General features: G+C 53.3%; 1 protein-coding gene across 1 annotated transcript in view; it reads right to left on the minus strand.

Annotated features, from left to right (window-relative positions):
* Window positions 1–19945, minus strand: part of WWC1 (WW and C2 domain containing 1) — a 128653-nt gene that overhangs the window by 13972 nt on the left and 94736 nt on the right. The window contains exons 10-17 of the mRNA XM_036241991.1: window positions 16255–16344; window positions 14906–15441; window positions 11614–11722; window positions 11115–11195; window positions 10169–10255; window positions 8730–8922; window positions 3268–3420; window positions 1578–1669 (exon numbers count right to left, since the gene is read on the minus strand). Of these exons, the coding sequence (XP_036097884.1) occupies window positions 1578–1669; window positions 3268–3420; window positions 8730–8922; window positions 10169–10255; window positions 11115–11195; window positions 11614–11722; window positions 14906–15441; window positions 16255–16344 (1341 nt within the window). The remainder of the gene's footprint in view (window positions 1–1577; window positions 1670–3267; window positions 3421–8729; window positions 8923–10168; window positions 10256–11114; window positions 11196–11613; window positions 11723–14905; window positions 15442–16254; window positions 16345–19945) is intronic.

Genomic DNA, 19945 nt, shown 5'->3' on the forward strand with positions numbered 1-19945 from the left:
ATGTATGTTGTCCTGCAATAAAAAATTAAAAATGCTACCCTGGCCAGGTGGCTCAGATGATTGGAGTGTCGTCCTGTACACCAAAAGGCTGCAGGTTCGATTCCTGGTCAGGGTACACACTTAAGGTTGCAGATTTGATCCCCAGTCAGGATGCGTATAGGAGGCAATAGATCGATGTTTCTTTCTCTCATAGATGTTCCTCTATGTTTCTATCCATCTCCCTTCTCTCTAAATGTATTCTTGGATGAGCATTAAAAAAAAAAAAGTTAAAACTGCTTTGCCCAAGGTTACACAAAAAATGATGAAGCTAAAAGTGTGAGAGACCTTTCTGTCGGGTTCCAAGAGCTTAAAGGGCCCTGAATTGCACAGTGAGAGAGCTGTCTCTACTTGCTCTTTGTCAGATTACCACTAGCTGGAACACTGACCAAGCTTCCTTTTTAACAAGGGGAGAAGCCCAGCTGGTGTGGCTCAGTGGTTGAGCATCGACCCATGCACCAAGTGGTTGCAGGTTTGATTCCCGATCAGCACACATGCCCAGGCTGTGGGCCAAATCCCCAGTGGGGGGCATGCAGGGGGCGGTCAACTGATGTTCTCTCTCATCAATGTTTCTCTCTCTCTCTCTCTCTCTAAAGTCAATAAAAAAATAAAATAATAAAAAAAAACAAGGGGAGAAGCCTTCAGGATGAAAACCATAGCAAGCATCCTAGCTATTAATACTCTTGTTTTATTTTCATTATTTCATTTTCCACAGTTACCTTCTGAGGCAGACTTGGCCCACCCAATATCCATTCCCACTTCCTGCCTTAGTAACGGAACCTTGATACCCAACTGAACAGACCTCATTTCCCAGCCTCCCCTGTAGTCAGGCCAACTGGCTAAGCTCAGCCAATGAGAAGTAAGAAGAATCTGCTGGGCGGGGCTATCGGGAGTGCTGCCGGCTAACGGCACAGAGGCACACCCTTTCGTCTGTCCTCTTTCCCGATGCCGGCCTGCCGGCTGGTGACTCAGCAGCCATTTGGGCTATAAGGCAGCCTCAATGACGGAGGTCCCACAGACAGGACAGTAGAGTAGAATGAGAGGTGCCTGGGCTCCCAGTAACATCTTGCAGCTAAGAGTCGAGCCTTGGATTGCCTTCCCCCCTTCTCTTTTTAAGTAACAAGGAAACAAACGATCCATTTAAACCTCTTATTCTTGCTCTCTGTTCCTAGTAGTCAAATGCAATTCCTTATTGAGGAACCTTCAAACCAGGGCAAATTACACTTATTTTCCACTTACAGTGGTATACACTTTTTAAACTTTTTAAACCCAGGTAAATATAAGTGCATCGAGACAAACTAACCTGAGATGTGAAGTAGATGAGTGATTCGTGGCACACAAATGATAAACTGGGGAGGGATTTGGGGAACCACTGTACCAGGCTACGTACTACCTTGCTGCCTGTACAGAACCCAGGAGGACATGAGTTCAGTTTTCCCACAGGGACACTTTTCCTGGTTGCTCTGGCATTCAGGGAACTCAGCCCTGGGCCCACGTCCAAGCCAGATCAGTTCCTGAGGCCCAGAGGAGCCCTCGCTTACCAGCTGTCTCCCAGGGTCTGGGTGCTGCTCCTCCCCTCCTGCCGCTTCTCCAGCTCCACTGCCGTCTGCTCCAACAGCGCGGACACGGCGTCCTGTGGAGACAAAGACTGATAGGCTCGTGGGCACACACCACAGACGCCGCCCCTCCAGGCAAGAACCGGAGCATCTCAGAGTGTGACCTTCCCAGGGAACTGAGGGTGAAACTGAAGACCACAGTGGGTCAGCATTTTGCCCCAAAGTCACATACACTGGTAATACAGTGCTTAGTTCTTCTAACGAGCAGTTCTGCTGAGGATAACCCAGGTAGGCATGGACAGTTTGGGAAGACAGCCACATTCGATAGTTGAGTGATGGGTCTCTCTCTGGTTGTAAGAGATGACAGTGCAGTCAGGGAGACCATCACATGAACCATCAATAACAAAACAACATGACAAGGACTACGCGAGGGGTAAGTATTGATGTTTGGGGACAGAAAAGCAACGGTCAAGTCAGCCTCAGGGGTTGCATTCAGGGAAGGCTTTCTGAAGGAAAAATAACTACACTGAATGGTGTCTCCAGCGAGAAAGCTGGTGTGCTAAGGAGAGGACGTAACCTCTCGGAGACGGTTTCCTACAATATCTACTACAAAGGGTTGATACGAAGGTAATATACATAGGTGGCAAAGGGTACCTAGCACATAACTGGCCCTCAGTAAACGGCAGCGAATACAAAAGTAAAACCGATCTTTTCTGAACACATGGTTAATTTGCAAATACCCTTGGCAGTGTAAAGCCAGATTTTCTTTTGGGGAAGGAAAGCGGGAACTGAAATCAACAAAAGTCCCGGTATATGCCAGGCACTGACAAAGGGCCTACATGTGACTGAATTTTTACAACCATCCTGGTAGGGAGAGAGTATGATTATCCCCCTGAGAAATGGGGATGAGAAAACTACGTGCCTGAGGTTGATGTGACATGTCCAAGAACATGCTCTAGAAAGTAGAGGGGTCTTTTTTTTAAAGATCTTTCACAGCCTGGCTGGTGCGGCTCAATGGTTGAGCATTGACCTGTGCACCAAGAGGTCGCCGATTCGATTCCCAGTCAGGGCACATGCCCAGGTTGTGGGCCCGATCCCCATTGGGGCATGCAGGAGGCGGCCAATCGATGTTCTCTCTCATCGATGTTTCTATCTCTCTCTCCCTCTCCCTTCCTTTCTCTAAAATCAATAAAGAAAAAAAAAGACCTTTGCCAGCTCATGATTACTTTGACCTGGGTTTGAGACCTAGTTTTTTTGATTACTAGATATTTGCCCTTAGGTAACCTTTGTGAGCCTTGGGAAACCGCACGTGATCAACAGGACAGTGCCTGACACCTCCTTACAGAAAGCTCCACAGTGGATCACTAGACACACAGCAGGGTCTCAGTAAAGGTCAGTTTTGTACTTTCCGCAGTTTTTTCTTTTCTTCCCCACTTCATTTTTAAAAAGTCATGAATTAAGGTTTTCACTGGGCAAGTTCCATCAGGTCAAGCCAAGTACAGGAAGGAGGGCACAGTGGGAAGGAGGAAGCTGCAGATGGGGGTACTGGCCCCTTACAGAGCTCTCTCCTACCCTGCCCTCCTCCTCGCCCGCCCTCCCCTCCTCCCTCCCGCCCTGGGAGAGGCCATTCCTTCCATCCACCCAGGTGCTGCACGTGTGGGGGGGCCCTGCTCACCGTGCCTTCAGGCCCCGGGGTGGGGGCCCAGGCTCCCCCTGGCTTGGGCTCCCTGCTCTGTTTCTTCAAGTATTTGTAGCTCAGCAGGTTGTACCAGCGAGTCGACCTCTCCCCAGACCGGCAGACCTCAGCCAGGCTGATCTGGGCGCCTCCCTGTTGAGGACGGGAAAGGGGGGAGTTATAAGCAGGGCTGACAAGGAGATCTGGGGACTTTGGCTCCTGGGGAGAAGTCTGGGAATCACCACTCTGAGTGAGATGAACGCTTCTGGGGAGGAAGAGAGGGCTCGTTGTTAATCATTTCCAACAATCACTCATTCACTAATTGTCCATTCATTGGTTTACTCATTTGTCAAATGTTTATTAAATGTTTACTTCTGCAGGTTTCATGCCCATCAAGGGCACATACCTGGGCTGCAGGCTGGATCCCAGGCTTGGGTCAGAGCACTTTCGGGAGGCAACCGATCTATGTGTCTCTCTCACACAGATGCTTCTCTCTCCCCCTCCCTCCTTCCTTTCCACTCTCTCTAAAAAGTCCATGAAAAAAATATCCTCGGGTGAAGATTAACAACAACAACAACAACAACATGTTTACTTGTAGGTGCTGATAGGGAGAGACCCCAGGCTAGGTTGTCAAGGGAAAGAAGAGGCTAGTGCAGAACAGAATACACAGTATGCTACATTTTCCCTAAGAAACAGAGGGAGGAATAAGAATACACATATGTTCTCTCTACACAGTCTGCCCCATATTGAAGTACAAGGGAAAGCGAGCATGGCATGATCACGTGTACAGCAAGAAACAACGGAAAGATAAAGGAACTAATCAATGTGGTTACCTATACAGGTGAGTGGGGGGATGGGGTGGAGGGGTGACGAGGGCAGGGGTTCTCTGTAGTAAACCTTCCTAAGCAATTTTCCTTTGCGTCATGTAAATGAATCCCTTAAGAAGAAAACTACCACAAATGAACCTAACTGAACACAACCTTACAGAGGGAGGATTTAGTTCAAGCGACTTAATATTGTTACTCTCCATCCTTTGTGGAAAGAACTACAGAATAGTTTAAATCATTCCTCAGTGTTCCCATTGTTTCAACGTGTCCTCTTTGGAAGAGCTGTGACCAGGTTTGGGGTTTAGCTCATTCACGTCCCCTAAACCTATCAAGGGCTGTGACTATGGGTGGCAGAAATACCACGAGCCAGTTTGCAAAGTGGGCCAGCAGCTGAGTGATGGCTCCAGACGGCACCTGGAACAAGGAGGGTGCACTCTGACCCCCTGGGATCCTTTCTTCTGGTTTTTCCTCCCAGCAGGATGTACCAGAGCATGGTGTGGACTACGCCAAGCCTGTGCGGCTAGAGGTAACTTCTAGGGAACTGTGAGTATGTGACACACACATGCGCGCGCGCGCACACACGTGCACACACCCCAGACACGTTACTTTTTCAGCACCAGCTTCCTCGACTGAAAAACAACTCCTACCTGCAGGGATGTTGGGAGGCCTAGAGTCAATTCAGGTATTATATAGCTGGCCCATTTTAGGCAGTGAATGAGAAATATATAAGTGTGTGCGTATTTACCTTTATACATTTAATAAATATTCTCTGAGCCCAGGGCAGATTCTGGACCACAGAAACATCTAAGACATGATTCTACCCCCAAGGGACTCACGGGTTCCTGGGGAGACAGACAAACACATCAGATAGTACAGTTTAGAACATGCTGGGCCATGTCTGAGGGGCAAGGAGGAATGAATATAACCACAGCGTTGAGGTGTAGCACTGCCATTAGATTATTATTAATTTCATCGAGCTACACTATCTACTTTGGGCTGGGTCATAGGTGGGAATATGGTCTATCTCAGTGAAATGGATACACATGGAGGGCATTTACCTATTCAGTCACTCACTCACTTGTCCATCCACCCATCCGATGTATACACATCTGCTGAATAGCCTACGTGCGAGGCGCTACTCTGGGTGCTGGGATACAGCAGGATTTAAAGCGGAGAAAAATCCCTGCCCTCATGAGCCCACATCCAGTCGGGGGGAATCAGAGGAACAAATCAATAAGTAAATTCCATACTGTGTTACATTGAATCTAAGTTGCCATCAATTATAAAGCACACGATTACTTCAGGCGCCACTAAGAAAGAAGAACAGTTGCCAATTAAAGTAGCGACCGGCATCTAGCATCAACTGCATCTTGATAAAATGTGACAATAACATGTACCTTAAATTCTGTGATACAGAGAAATGTTAGCTAAAGTTGCAGAGAAAAATAATCCAGGGGAAGGGGACTGGAGGGGAGAAGAGAGTGGACGGGACTGTGACTGTCGATAGGGTGGAAAAAAGACCTCACTGAGGTCAGTGACCCTTGGGTCAAGCCCAGAACAAAGCAAGGGAGTGACCCTTGTCCAATATTCGGGAGAAGAGAATTCGTCAGAGGGGACAGAGAAGAAGAAACTTGCAGGTGTATTCAAGGGGCGCAGGAGGCTGCAGGAAGCCTTGGGGACGAAATCTGAGATAAGAGGACTAGAGCCCAGAGCCCAGGTGTGGACTCAGGTGCAGACGGAAGCCACAGTAAGGTTTACGTAGAGCAGCGGTACGTGTGAACAGAGATGAAAGGGGGCCAGGACAGAGGGGAGGAGACCCGCAGGAGATCACTGCAAACGTCCAGGTGAGCGATGACAGCAGGCGGGGGCAGGGTGCGAGGTGGGTGGGAGCCTGTGTGGAAGCAGACAGCCTTCTCCCCTCATGTCTCACTTCCTCGCCTCTTCCAGCCACCAAAACACGACAGCCCGACGGTCCACGTCCCCACGGGATACGGAGAAGTAGGTCTCCCATTGGCCACTGAGGGAGACAAGCCACCGTGAGATGAGCGCTTGGCTGCTGCCATGGCAACCATGGCAATGGCCAGACTTCAATTAGGAGGAGGAATAAAAGACATCCAATTAGGAGAGGGAAACAGGATCGAGTCTGTTCTTGTTTAGGGACGGCCGGGGCCAAGGAAACGCTTCGCCGAGGGAGCCTGGGTTTGGAAAGTGTCCTGCTCTGTCACTCAGCATCCTCCATGCTTGCCACACCCTTCGGTCACCATCCCCACCTGTGGGCTCCAGCGAGCACTGTGCTGGCCCAGAGAAAACACCGAGGGTCTGACCTGGTGAGCTGCAGAGGTGGACCTGCTGGGCTCTAACTGCACCTGTCACTTCCTGAGCCCGTGACCTTGAGAAAGTCCTTTCTCCTCTTTGTGCGTACCGCAGTTTCCTCACTGGTATAAGGCTGAGTGAGGATCAAGAGAGAAAATACACATAGGAGCTTAGCTCAGGGCCTGCCACATAAATCGTACCCAGTTGATGTCAGCTAATGCATAACTGTCAGTGACGACAACCACCACAAATGCAATGTACCCGGTGCGGGAAGGACAGGAACTGGTGTCCAGGGTGGACGTCGTTGCTCTGCAGCCGTGCTATTGGGGCCGGCAGCACCGGCACCACCTGGCAGCCAGCGTTAGAAGTGTAGGATCTTGGGCCCCACTGAACCAGAATCTGCATTCTTTTTTTTTTTTTTTTTTTTTTTATCCTCACCCGAGGGCATTTTTCCATTTTTCGTACAGATAGAGTGGGAGGGAGAGAGAGAGAGAAACATCGACGTGAAAGGGACACATCGAGTGGCTGCCACCCGCACGACCAACCAGGGCCGGGGACAAACTGCAACCGAAGTACGTGCCCTTAGCGGGAACCGAACCCGGGTCTCTCCAGACCGCAGGCCGACGCTCTAACCGCTGAGCCAAACCGGCCAGGGCCAGAATCTGCATTCTAACCAGAGCCCCAGCTACCTTGTGTGCGTGTTTCAAAAGTTTGGGAAGCGCCCTTGAGCACCTCCTTTAATCCGCAGAGCACCGCCTGTCAGATGAGGAGGCCGAGACTGAGAAGTGACTTGTCGTAGGGAACACTGCAGGGAAGCACAGGGCTGGTGACTCAGCTTCCGGGCTTCAGGGCCAACCTCCCGAACATACGGCCCCAGTTCTGTGGCAGACCAGGGTTTTTTGTTTGTTTGTTTTTTAAGTCCTCACCGGAGGACATTTTTGCATTTATCTTCAGATAGAGCAGGAGGGAGAGAGGGAGGAAGAGAGAGAGAGAAACATTGACGTGAGAGAGACACATCGACTGGTTGCCACCTACACGACCCCAACTGGGGCCAGGGATGAACTGCAACCGAGGTACGTGCCCTTAGCGGGAACCAAACCCAGGACTCTCTGGACCGCGGACTGATGCTCTAACCGCTGAGCCAAACCGGCCAGGGCCAGACCAGGGTTTTACAGCACAAGCACCTCGGGGTCAGAAAGGGAGAGCAAGGAGGTTCCCCACAGAGGCCTGTGGTTCACACCGGGAGAAGGAGACCAGCCTCCCAGAGGTAGGATTTGAACGCTGCCTCTCCATACTGCCTAAGGATTTAGAGAGGTACACACCCCGTTTTCTCCTTTGCCTGTGTCCATATGTCCCTGCTACCTCAACCCATCACCTCCAACACAGGCATCGTCACAGTGCATCATTTATCCTTATTGGTTTATGTGCTAGCCATCAAAGTTGGCTCCTTGTCTGTTTGGTTCCTCACTATCCCCAGCAACCAACAGGTTCCCAGGAGAGAGGGACAGTGGGTGGAGCCAACTTCTAAGTGTAAAGTCCTCATCTGGACCCCACTACGCCCACGACTGAGTTCGTATTCAAATGCTCTGAACTCTAAACGACATTGAGTTCCAAAGCTGTCCACTTCTTACAACTCATTTGTGCATCACAACTAGCCCGCGGTAGCTCCAAAGCCCCATGAGAAAGTTGAGCGATGTCTATATGCGCTTGGAGCTGCCTGGCTCTAAGGAAGTGGCTTTCTTGGGACATAAATGTACCCGGGGCTACTTCATCTCCAATTCTGACTCCTGCTAATGTGGGGAGGAGGAGGAGGAGGGAGTTGGGGACTAACAGTGGCCCCATCCAGTGAGAACCAACTGTGTGCCAGACACCCGAGTAGGTGTTTTATATGAACTGTCTCATTTAATACTTATAACGACTCTTCTAGTGGGCGGGAAGGAGGCATTACCCTTTGCGTTTTATGGATGAGCAAGCAGGATCAGAGAGGTTAGGTTACTTGCCCAAGGTTACCCAGCTACACGAGTGATAAAGGTGTATATCTGTTCTGGAATGCTGCACAGGGAAGCCATGGCATGTGGCTAGTTATCTTCCAGGTTCTGGCATTTAAAACACAAACACTTTCGGGTCTGCTACTACTCTTCCTCCTGTGAAATGAGCTCTTCCCAACCCCCAATAAGTCTGAGAGTGGTTTGCGTGTGGAATTTTCTTCCCAGAAGCCCAGATAAGCCTACAACCTTTTCTCCAAGTCTTCTCCCTGAAGTAAAGATGGACCATTTATTTCCCAGAAGGACAGAAGGTGGGACAGACAGACGGAGCCCTCACCAGGCAATCCTCCAGATGGCTCTGGTCAGTGGTGCAGACGTCGACTCTTAAGGTCTTCTGGTGAAAGGCCGGACAGGACATGGACACCCAGAATACCTCGTTGAACACGAGGGTGTCCGAGGCGTCCAGGGGCCGTGTCCGGAACAGGCAGGTGGTGCTTTCGGAGCAGGGAAGGACAGCCACGCGGATATTCCTAGAGGGACACAGAGACGCAGGAGACCCAGGGTCAGCTCCGGTCAGGGGCTGCACATGCCAAAGAAAACAACAGTGGACCAGGCTCGTCATTTCTTTGGTCGTCGTGCAGGGACGTGTGAAGGACGCAGAAGTGCCCCAAGGATAACACACTACTCTTCCTTCCCCTGCACCCCTAAATCCTTAGACCCACAAAGCGCACGGAGCCGGAGGCCAGCAGGGTGCCAAGTTCCAGGTGCAGGGGGGTTGGCGAGGCTGCTTATTGACACTGAGGCACCCTCATATAATTGTTGGTAGGGCCCTGGCCGGTTTGGCTCAGCGGTTGGAGCGTCGGCCTGCGGTACAGAATTGTTGGTAGGGAGGCAAAATGTGGCGATCCCTGCAGAGGGGAACGTGGCAATCTGAACAGAGTCACAGACGCATTTACACTTTGACCCAGGGACCTGCAGCTCACTTTCAGGCTCTCAGACAGACAGACAGACACCCCTGTGGGGCAGCAATGAGCTGTGGAGAAGGCTGTTCATCCTGGTGCTGCGTGGGCGAGCATAAGACCGGAAACAAGCCCAGGTCCTAGCTCATCTTCCTTCTAGCTGGCGGCCTTTCCTCCTACCTTTCTCCTTCCTACACGTCGCGCCCCGGACGCTGGCTGCGTGCAGACCACAGAAATATAAGCTCCCGCTGCTATCGTCAAGGCCTACGGTATAGTGTGAGGAGAACATGTAGGCAGACGGGCCCAATGAAACATAAACCTGGTCTGCAACGGGAAGGGCCAACAGGATAACACACCGCAGACAGGGTAGGTGTTGGGCACGTTATCAACCTCAAGGTAACCCCCACCACACCCTTTCGACAGAAGCCCGGTGTGGGCATTCACTCGTGAGAATGGCAGGCCTGGCCGGTCTCTTTCTGCGCGGAACACTTGTGCTTAGTGCAGATAAAAGGTACCATGACCTTCTTCACGAGTCTTCCAGTTCACCACCCTGTTCTTCGTGCCGGCCTGTGGCAGGTGCCCGGGACGTATTTGTGAAGGAAGTGAAGCGGTCCAGAGGGAGTCTCGTTAGAGTGGGCATGTCTGCCATCATGCCCGTGTCCACGGTCACTGTGCTGATCCTTTGCATCACGGTCACAGGCATGAAATGCCCAGTGGGTTCACAGAGCCCGCTGTCCAAGCAGGACAGAGGAGGGTGACCCAGAGGACGGCCGCAGGAAGGATGATACACACCTGACCCTGTGGGCTAGATACTCACACTTTCCGGTCTTGTTGCAGCAACAGAGCAGAAAGGTTACTCAGCTGGATTATTAATATTGCAAACTGCTTACTCTTCTCATCATACCTGAAACGAGAAAGGGCACAGTGGGCACCTCCTAGGAACGTGTCTCTCTCTCCTAACAACCACGGACGTGGCTGCGGCCGCTCTGGAGACTGTGCGGAGCCAGAGCGCGGCCCAGCGCTGCGGCATGTGGAGGTAGGCGCTCTCAGTCTACAGTGTCAAAGGGAAGCCGGACGCGTGTGTGAGGTTTCTTGATATTTAAATGTTGGCAATTAATTCCTGTTATAAAAAAATATCGAGGTCCTGGCTGGGGTGGCTCAGTTGGTAAGAGTGTCATCCCATTCACCAAAAGGTGACAGACTTGATCCCTACTCAGGGCACATGCCAGGGTTGTGGGTTCGATCCCCAGTTGGGGCACGTGCGGGAGGCAACTGATGTATGTTTCTCTGTCTCTCTTCCTCTTTCTCTAAAATCAATAATTAAAAAAAATGTTAAAATGGCAAACTTAAAAAGAATATTGAGGCCATCCCCCACGAAGAGAAAACAAGAATAACAAATCTGGCTGCAGCCCCCAGGGGTTGGCTTCGGTCCCGATGGCTAAAACCCAGAGGAGAACATAAGACAAAAGCCCCTGCCCGAGAGGCAGGACGTTTCGGTCGGGGTCCGGCTCTGCCACTGGCCAGCTCAGTGAGTTGGGGCATGCGACAAGGTCTTCAAACCCTCATTATCCTCTTTTGTAAAATGGGTGCTGGGAGGCAGGGAATTGGCCCCCTGTTAATTAGGAGCCCACAACCGTCAGCAGGTCGTGCTGTTATGCCTTCCTCCCCCGGCAGCCAGGAAGGTGAAGGCTGGTAAGATGCTGCCCAGGAGGAAGGGACCGGCACAGGCCACGCCCCCTGCCCCCACCCTCCCTGGTACTCACTTCAGGGCGACCTGGACCCGGGCTGCGCCCACCGCCTCGCATTCATCGCTGTCGAAGGCAGGGGTTTCCGAAGCACCGAGTCTGGAAGGCAGCACGGGAAGGGGAGCAGGTCAGAACTCCCTGCAGGGAACTGGGGTCTGCCTGGGAAGACGTGGTCAGCTCCCCAAGGCGGGACGTTTGGGTAGATCTGCTCGGCCCCCTTGGAGACCCTGCCTTCCCATGATCGCTCCAAGTCCCTCTCCTGAAGGGGCCCCCTTTTCTTTAGTCCTTGATCCCTTAGCCTTACCCCTTAACGGCGACCACAAACTAGCGCTCTCCCAAATCTGAAGCGCCCCCCGTCCCAGGAGGAGCTGTTCTATCTGCATCTACACCGTAGGCTGCTGGGGGAAGGTGGGGTCACGCGGGCATGCCCGCCTTCCTGTAGGTCCCTCCCCCATACCTGGGGGGCCCAAAGTCTGCAAATTCACAGTTCCCAGAGATCCAGGGCTCAGGGACCCACCTCTGCATGGAAGCCTCATACACACCACTGTCCCCGGCCACGGATTCATCCGAAACGGCAGCTGAGACACAGGCCACTTTGAGGCCACACCCCTGGGCCGTATTCACAACTGGAGGAAGAGGCGGGAGAAAGGTGGCAAGGTGGGGTTCAGCAAGCAGGGTGCTGTCTTTGCAACACACCCTTAGTCCACCCCCTACCCCCAGTCCGAAGCCAGTCCAGACAAACTCCAACCACCTCTGAGCGTGACAGCCAGGTGCTGCCTCGCTTTGGGGTGAAGGAAGGGTGGCATCGGATTCCGTGTGACATCCCAGACTCTGGAGTCAAAGTGCCTGGGTTCAGATCTCAGCTCCACCACTTACTGCTTCAAGACATTGGGGCTCTGATGTAACCTCTGTAAGCCCTGATTCCTCATCAATAAAACGGGGAGAATACTTACCTTGTAGGGCTGTTGGGGGGACTCGACAAGATATTACAGGGCCCTGGCTGGTTTGGCTCAGTGGTTAGTGTGTTGGCCTGCATAAACTTTGGTTGCGGGTTCAATCCCCAGCCCCGGTTGGGGTCATGCAGGAGGCAACCAACCGATGTGTCTCTCTCACATTGATGTTTCTCTCTCTCCCTCTCTCCCTCCCTCCCATTCCATCTAAAAATGACCAACAAAAAACTATCCTCAGCTGAGGATTAAACAACAGACATTACAGGGAAGTTTGCAGCACAGATATGGTGTGGGGAAGCGCCCCACAAAATCCCTCCCACTGTCCTCACTGCGATGCCATTCCCAAGCCTTCCAGATGAACTCTCACACCGGGGGGCAAACCGGCCCGGACGGGCAGGGGGAGGTTCGGGAAGGACCGCGGCACTGGCTCTCCGCCTCGGCCTATCCCACCCCACTCCGCCTCGGCCCATCTCCCTGCCCTTGACGGAGGCCCTCAAGTCTCCCCGCGGGGCTCAGATCGGGCACTTGGCACAAGCTGTACATTCCTTCGTGTCTCGAGTCATGAGCACCGATGGTGTGCCAGGCCCACTGCCAAGTTCAGAGCCACCAAGATGAAAAGGATTGCGCCTGCACTCTGTGCGGGGAGGGGGGGCACGTCAGGTCCTTCAGCCTCGCACTAAGAGCACCTGCGGTGTCCCAGGCTCTGGGAGCAGACTGGAGAAGACACGGGGTGAGCAGGCTGGGAAAGGGGTTGACAGGAGCCTGGGAGATGCAAGCGGCCAACGGGATGCGGTTTCCCCAGCCTGGGTCCCCCGCCTGCTGCAGCCTGCAGACCTTCTGCCTCCAGACCCCGTCTCCACTCTCCGCTAAACCACTTAAGGAGATTAACTTGTCTGCTGACTGAACAGCCCCACTAATCACATAACCTGCTTAGCGTCTGCCCACAGCCTGGCATCGATCACTGCGGAGAGGTTCTGGAGGTGGCATGGTGGAAATGCCATCCTTAGGACTGCTGTCTCTGGCCCACGGCCCCAAGGATGCTGTGGGGGAGGGGAGGGGAGACACCCCTAGCACCCAGCTGGGGTCTCAGTGTTGGTAGAGGTTCCACCTGCAGGTCCTCCCCTCCAGGGACCAACTGTCCGAAGCTGCCACCTACCGAAGTAGGAAGCCTGTTGTTACTTTTGATTGAGAGCACTCAGCCTGACTCCCTTCCTGATGAGGGAGCCCCAGGGATGTCTCAGCTCCTTGTCTAAGGAAAGGGCTGGCACTAGGCGGCCATTCATGCAGCGGAGCCTACTTAGCCAGGAAATCTCGTCTTCCTGTCTTGCTGCCACTGGCCCTTCCTTGCACACGAATGGGCCATTCTGGCCACGGCAGGGGCCCTCCTGCCCAGTCCTATAGCCCTAGTGCTGAGATGGGGCCAGCTCCTTGTGTAAGGAGCCGGAGCCCGAGGCAGACAGAGCCGGCACATGCCTTCATGTGGGTTCTGGGCGGGCCTGGCACCAATCCTGACTGTGACCTTGGACAAGACATTTAACTTCACTTCTTTCACCTGTATTATGGGGATAAAGCAGCACCCACCTCAGAGCTGCCGTGAGGCTCAAATATGCAAATATGCACAACAGTACCAGTGTCTCATATACCTGTACTCAGAGTCATAGCCAGCAAAGGCCAGAGCCCCAGGGGAGCTTACTGAGCACCCTGCTCAGTCAAACCTCCATGCCCGGGGCCAGAGAGCACCAGGAGTGTCCCAGGAATGAACACACCGGGCTAGCTCACGTCCTAAGAGGAGCATGACAATAGGAACGTTGGGTTCGAGGGCCTGGGAAAAACCCGGATTCCAATCCTTGCTTTCTCACTTCTGGGTGGGGGCCTATGGTAAGTGCTGTCACTCTTTGAACCACGGTTTCCTCATCTGTGAAAGGGGCACAATACAAGCAACCTATTGCACCCTGCAAAGCACATCACCCGCCACGAAATGCACACAATCAATGTTAGCTGTTACGATTATGTGGTTTTCTCTAAGTCTTAGCTGTCATCCTTAGCATTGTCTTCTATGTCGAAGACTCCAACTTGGATCTCAATCCACACCAGCATGTTCATTCTGACCCCATGCAGAATGGGAGTCAGATCGTATTTCCTGGCTTCACACAGTCACCTGGATCCCCAGTGCAATTAGGATGAAACCCAAACTCCTTGCCACAGTCCACCAGGCCTTATGTGACCAGACTCTGCCTGGTTCTCCAGCCTTGTTGGTGACCCCTACGTCTGCCCTTCCTGCAGCTCTGGCCTCAGGAATTATGGTCTTGCTTTTCCCAAGGCTGGCTCCTTCCTACTGTGGAAGCCCCCATTCAACGCCCCCTTCCTTCACAAGCCAACCTGAAAGGCTCCATCACACCCCCTATTTTAACTGCTTCCCAGTGCCTCTCCCCAGTTCCGCCTGGTTGTACAGTAATCGCCTGTGTCTTCATCTGCATGTACGCTTCACGGGAACAGGGACCCGTCTGTCCTGAGCACTGCGCCCTTGTGACTAACCCAGTGCTGGACACATGACCTTTCTGCTGAAAGAATGAATGAATGAACCATGTACATCCATTGGGACAGGACCTGGCATTTAGTTTTAGCAGGTACTCAATTATAATTATCTGTTGAATGAACGAATTCACTACGGAAAACCCTTGGCCCAAGACCTAGAACACGGTAAATATGTAAATATCTACTGAATGAATGAGTAAACCGATAAACCATGTAAAAAGCCGGCACACAGAAAGCAGTCAGTCAGTACTGACCATAATTATCACGGGGTCCCCACCCGCTTCCCTCCCGGAGGCTCCCACCCTCCGGTGTGGTGTTCTCTACCTTGGCCCAACTGCGTGCCCTCTGCTCCTGGTTCCTCCAGCTGGTACCTCTCCCGGGTGCTGCCGCCAAGACTCAGTTCGCAAAGAGTGGCACTCAGCTCCGGATCTTCAAACTCCAGGGGGCTCAGGAAGGCGTCTCCAGCCAGGAGGGGGTCATCGATGAGAGGGGAGCAGGGCGGGGATGGGGAGGAGAGGGAGGAGCGGGGAGACAGAGAGGTCATGGACTTCGGGGTGCCAGTCAGGGAGCGCAGAGCCTGCAGGCGGCCGCCCCCCTCTGCCTTCTGGGTCTTGGCCACCTCATCCTCGTGGATGGTGGTGATGCAGCCGGAGGGCCGGAAGCCTGTGGCCCCCTCCAGGAGCAGGAGCTCCACCTTGCTCTGCAGTTCTGAGTCCAGCTGCTCGAAGGGGTCATAGTAGAGGTCAGTGAAGCTGGCCGAGTTGGAAGAGTCCAGGCTGGAGGCGGCCAGGGAGCCCCGGCTGGACGTGAGGGACCCAGGGCTGCTGCCCGAGGACAGGGACTGCATGCTGCTGGAGAGGCTGGGTGCAGGGAGAGAGGGAGGGTGAGGACCCGAGCTTCCCGCCTGGCTCTGGGAAGCTCCATCAGCACTTAGGTACACTATCTTGGTGGACCCCCTCGACGGCCTCTAGAGTAGACCATGCACCCCCTTTCCCTAAAGAGGAAACTGATACCCTGAGAAGGTCACATAATCAGAAAGTGGCAGAGCTGAGATTCGAACCCAAGCCAACTGCCTTAAAACTTCATTTCCCCCTCTGTATCTGTTCCCCAAACCTCCGCGGGCTGCATTCCCTTTCCACAGCATCTTCCCATACGAGACTCCAGCCCCAAATAACTTCTTAGTCCTTTAATTCAAACCAACTCAGCGGTCACACTTTAATACATGTCTCGAAAGGAAACTTTGTATCCTAAGTGTAACTGGAAAAGCAGTCACTACAAGTAGAAGGCTACTGTGAAAATATCTGACAAGCCCAGCAGGGATGGCTCAGTGGACTGAGCGTTGTCCCATGAACAGAGAGGTCCTGGTTCAGTTTCCGGGTTGTGGGCTCGATCTCCAGTGGGGGGCGTGCAGGAGGCAGCTGATGGATGTATCTCTCTCACATAGATGTTTCTCTCTCTCTCTCTCCCTCTCTAAAAAAAAAAAAAAAAAAAATCAATAAAAACTTATTTAAAAAATAAATAAATAAAATAAAATATCTGACAAAATGTATGAACTTCCAGCGATGCCCTGTTGCCCACCAAGGCCCAGGCCCGAGGTCCACTCTGCGTTGTGGAGGTGGAATGCCTGCACCTGGCCAGCCCCAGGACTGCACTGTCCCCTGCTCAGGACTCACCTTTTCAGCTGGGAATGCAAAGCGGCCACCTGCCGGGTGGCTTCCTCCAGTTCCCTCACCAGCTGGTTCCTCTTACTGTTTAACTTCAACCTGAAGGGAAAGAAGGCATGAGGGGGAGCCCCAAGGAATCCAGCCTCCATCACCCTGAAAGAGGAATCCGAGGCACGGACCCATGCAGATGGACACACAGACACATATACACAGAAGAACCTCCTGGAAGCATTTTACGGTGATGTTTGGGGAGATGTGGCCCCCCATACTCCTATAGTAACGGTGTAGTCACCAGCCACTGTAGACCAGGTGTCTGCCAGGAAACTCACGACATTGTTGTGATAACCCTACATGGTAAGGATGGCTTTCTCTCTCCAGGAGACTGGAGTTCTTAGGTTAAGTAATTAAAGCTACAGAATCAGTGTCAGAATTAGGATCCTACCCAACCACACCTCCCTCCTCGTCTCTTCCCCTCCTCCCACTAACATTTACTGAGTGCCTACACCTCACATGGTACCCTGCTGTTGGCACTGGGGATAAAGCCGTGGGCAAGACAGAACCTTTCTGCTCCAACGGAGCTTACATTCCACGAGGGAAGGTTGGGGGGGAAGAGATATACACAGTACACTCAAATATCGAATATCTAGTTGATGCAATGTGACAAGGTCCACGCGGAAAAAGTATACAATGGTAGAAGAGAACGTAAGAGGAAAGACCCAATTTGGACTGGCAGGTGAGCCTCTCTGAGCAAATGACATTGTGACGGAGCCTGCTGGCTCTCCCCGAATCTGTGCCCTGCTCAGCACCGGGCTTACAGCTGGGACCCCTTCCCAGCCTGCCTTGCAGCTGGTGGGTGGGGTATGCGCCCAGGTTCTGGCTAATAGGATGTGACATCAGGCTGCCCATCAGGCTGATGCAGTTAAGAGTGGGTAGGTCTCGTCCACTGTCCCTTGGAGGACTCTTACGGCTTCAAGGGGGAGGTGCCAGAGCCAGGAAAAGCCCGAGTCTCCGAAGGACCAACCTCGCGGAAGGCTGCCTGTCAGCCAGGAACACGCAGCTGGATGCCACGTGGGCAAGAAATACACTGCTACTGCGTGAAGCCAGAGATGTGGGGGATGTTTCTCACTGCAGGGGTTGCCGGACGAGCAGAGACATTTCAGCTGACATGACGGACAGAAGGGGGCTAGGAAACGTGCAGGGAGAGCACATTCCCAGCAGGGGATTTCAGCCAAGACTCCTTTCACGTTCCGGTCGCCGAGGCTGCTGTGAGCAAAACGGGCAGGCGGCTGCGGACCGAAGGCTGGGAGGAGGGTTAGGGTCGCTGCAGTGGCGTGATTCAGATGGCGTGGACGGGGGACACCGGAGGAGACAGGGAGAGTGCATGGGCTGGACTAGGGACACAGGGGAGTCAGTGAGGAAGACTCCAAGGTTACTGCCATGAGCAACTGAAAGGATCTGGAGACGACCTTTGCCAGGATGGGAAGAGGGGCAGACCGGGGGAGGGGAGGAGAAGAGCCGCATTGTGGATGTGTGGTCAGAACACCAAACAGGTGCGTGGCTGTAAGCTGGGGATCACTAGCACATGGACCACTACACGAGAGACCACCCTTTGTTATGGAGCCCACCACTTGTTATGACCTGACTTGGGTACCCCCACCCCAGAATCGTATGTTGAAGTGCTAACACCCCAGTACCTCAGAATGTGACTGTAAAATGAGGCCACAGGGGTGGGCCCTAGTCTAATATGACTGGCATCCTTATTTAGAGGAGGCAGTTAGGACGCAGACAGGCACAGAGGGAGACCACGTGAAGCCATCGTAGATGGCGACGTGTAGACAGCGTCAACAAGCCAAGGACAGAGGCCTTGGAAGAGAGCCCGGCCAACACCTTGACCTCAGACTTCTAGCCTCCAGGACTATTTCTTCTTGTGAATAAATACATTTCTGTTGTTGAAGTCACCCAGTTGGTGATACTTCGGTTTGGCAACCCTAACAAACGAATGTAGTACCTTAGGGTAAAATATAGAATGAAAAAGAGAGAGGGCCCAGGAGGAGGCTCTGAGTATATCTGGCATTCCATGGCTGAATGGATTGGCCAGTCAGCAAAGGAAATGGAGAGATGGGACCAGAGCCCAGAGGAGAGCTAGGGGCATGTGATGGAGTCTCATGGAACCTGGGAGCAAACATCTGCACCCCGGAATGTCTAAAGCCCAATTCTGTCCCTACCTCCCTGGAGGCAAGACCCTTGGGTTTAAGAGAACGCTGGATACAGGCCCATTGCTGAGCCCCAGCCTCTCCTGAAGTCCCCCACGGAGCACAACTGTCGATCCCTGGAGTGGCTCCCTCTAACCCCTGGAGTGAGTCCATTCCAAGGTCCCAGACCTGACAGGGAAGGGGCCCCATCAATCAAGCCTCCACCAACTCACGACTTGGGCTGCTCTCACGCATCCACTAGATGGGTGGTTCTCGGGGTGGCCCACAGACCACGTGCATCAGAAAGGGAGGCGTGCTTATTAAATGCACATTCCTGGGTCCGACTTAGAGCTACGGAACCAGGGCCCAGGAATCTGCATCCTCATAAGGATGTAGGTGAGCTCAGGCACATGAGGGTTATGTGCTGCCGCACCGCCTGGGGGTTGCAAGAAGGCAGGAGCTGTGGGCCTCGTTCTCCTGGCACCTAGCATGGCTCCCGCCACATGCACCTGCTCAATAAGAAGCTGCTGAGTGCAGGCCTTTTCCCCAGGGAAGAAGGTCAAGTTCATTTGCTCTACTGAAAGCCCTGGACATTAAATCTCCCATGGCCAGATGTGTTGCCCTGTCGGCCTCTTGGATGACGGCCCCTACGCCAAGCTGTTGGAGGGGCGCTGACAGGCCCGTTGCTCCTGGAGCACAGCAAACCCATGCTGGGCCTGGAGAGAGTCATTTCCATGGAAGCATCTAACCACACTGTCCCTCCACTGACTCGCCCAGGCCTTCAACACAGGTCCTACAATGAAGACCAGATCGAAACACCTGAGCAGTGGTGAGGGCTGAGCGGGGCCTGTTATTGGGAAACTGAACTTGTGAAATTCCAGACACGATCACCAGAGTAGCAGGCAGAGCACCTAAGCGTGGTCCTTGGCCAGGGACTGGTGCTGCTCCTCCAGAGTCCTGCCTGGGGCGGGGCAGGCAGCAGGCCGGCAGATGGAGACCGTAATGAACAAAATCCTTAACCCTCCCCAGAATGGACAGGACTAGGGAACCTCCTGACCATCCACAAGAGCGAAGCCCTGGAAGGATGAGGTCAAGGAGCAGCGGGGGCCCCCCGTTTCTCCCTTCATTTTCTTCTCTGGGAGAAAAATCACAGAGGTGTGTTGTGGGAGTAAAAGCAGGTCCCCACTGAAGCCTCAACTGGATGCTGAGGGGACAAGGAGTCAGGTGGCCTCGACGTCCTGAGCACAGCGGGGTAGCCGCCAGAACCCGCACGTGGTGCTGAGGCCAGATGGCACTGTGGGTGATGCCTGGAACCTGCTGGAGGCCCCGAACACATCACGCACAGAGGGCAGAGGATCCAGCAGGTGCGTACGCTTAGCGGAGCACCTGGGGTGCTGATTGAAAATGCAAGAGCCTGGGCTGCATCTCAGGCCTGGGGGGCCGGTCCCTGGGGTGGGGCTGGGGGGTCCACACTCTAATGAGCACCCTGCATGACTTTGCAGCCACTC

This window comes from Molossus molossus, unplaced genomic scaffold (genome assembly GCF_014108415.1).
Source record: "Molossus molossus isolate mMolMol1 unplaced genomic scaffold, mMolMol1.p scaffold_m16_p_4, whole genome shotgun sequence".
Classification (NCBI taxonomy): domain Eukaryota; kingdom Metazoa; phylum Chordata; class Mammalia; order Chiroptera; family Molossidae; genus Molossus; species Molossus molossus.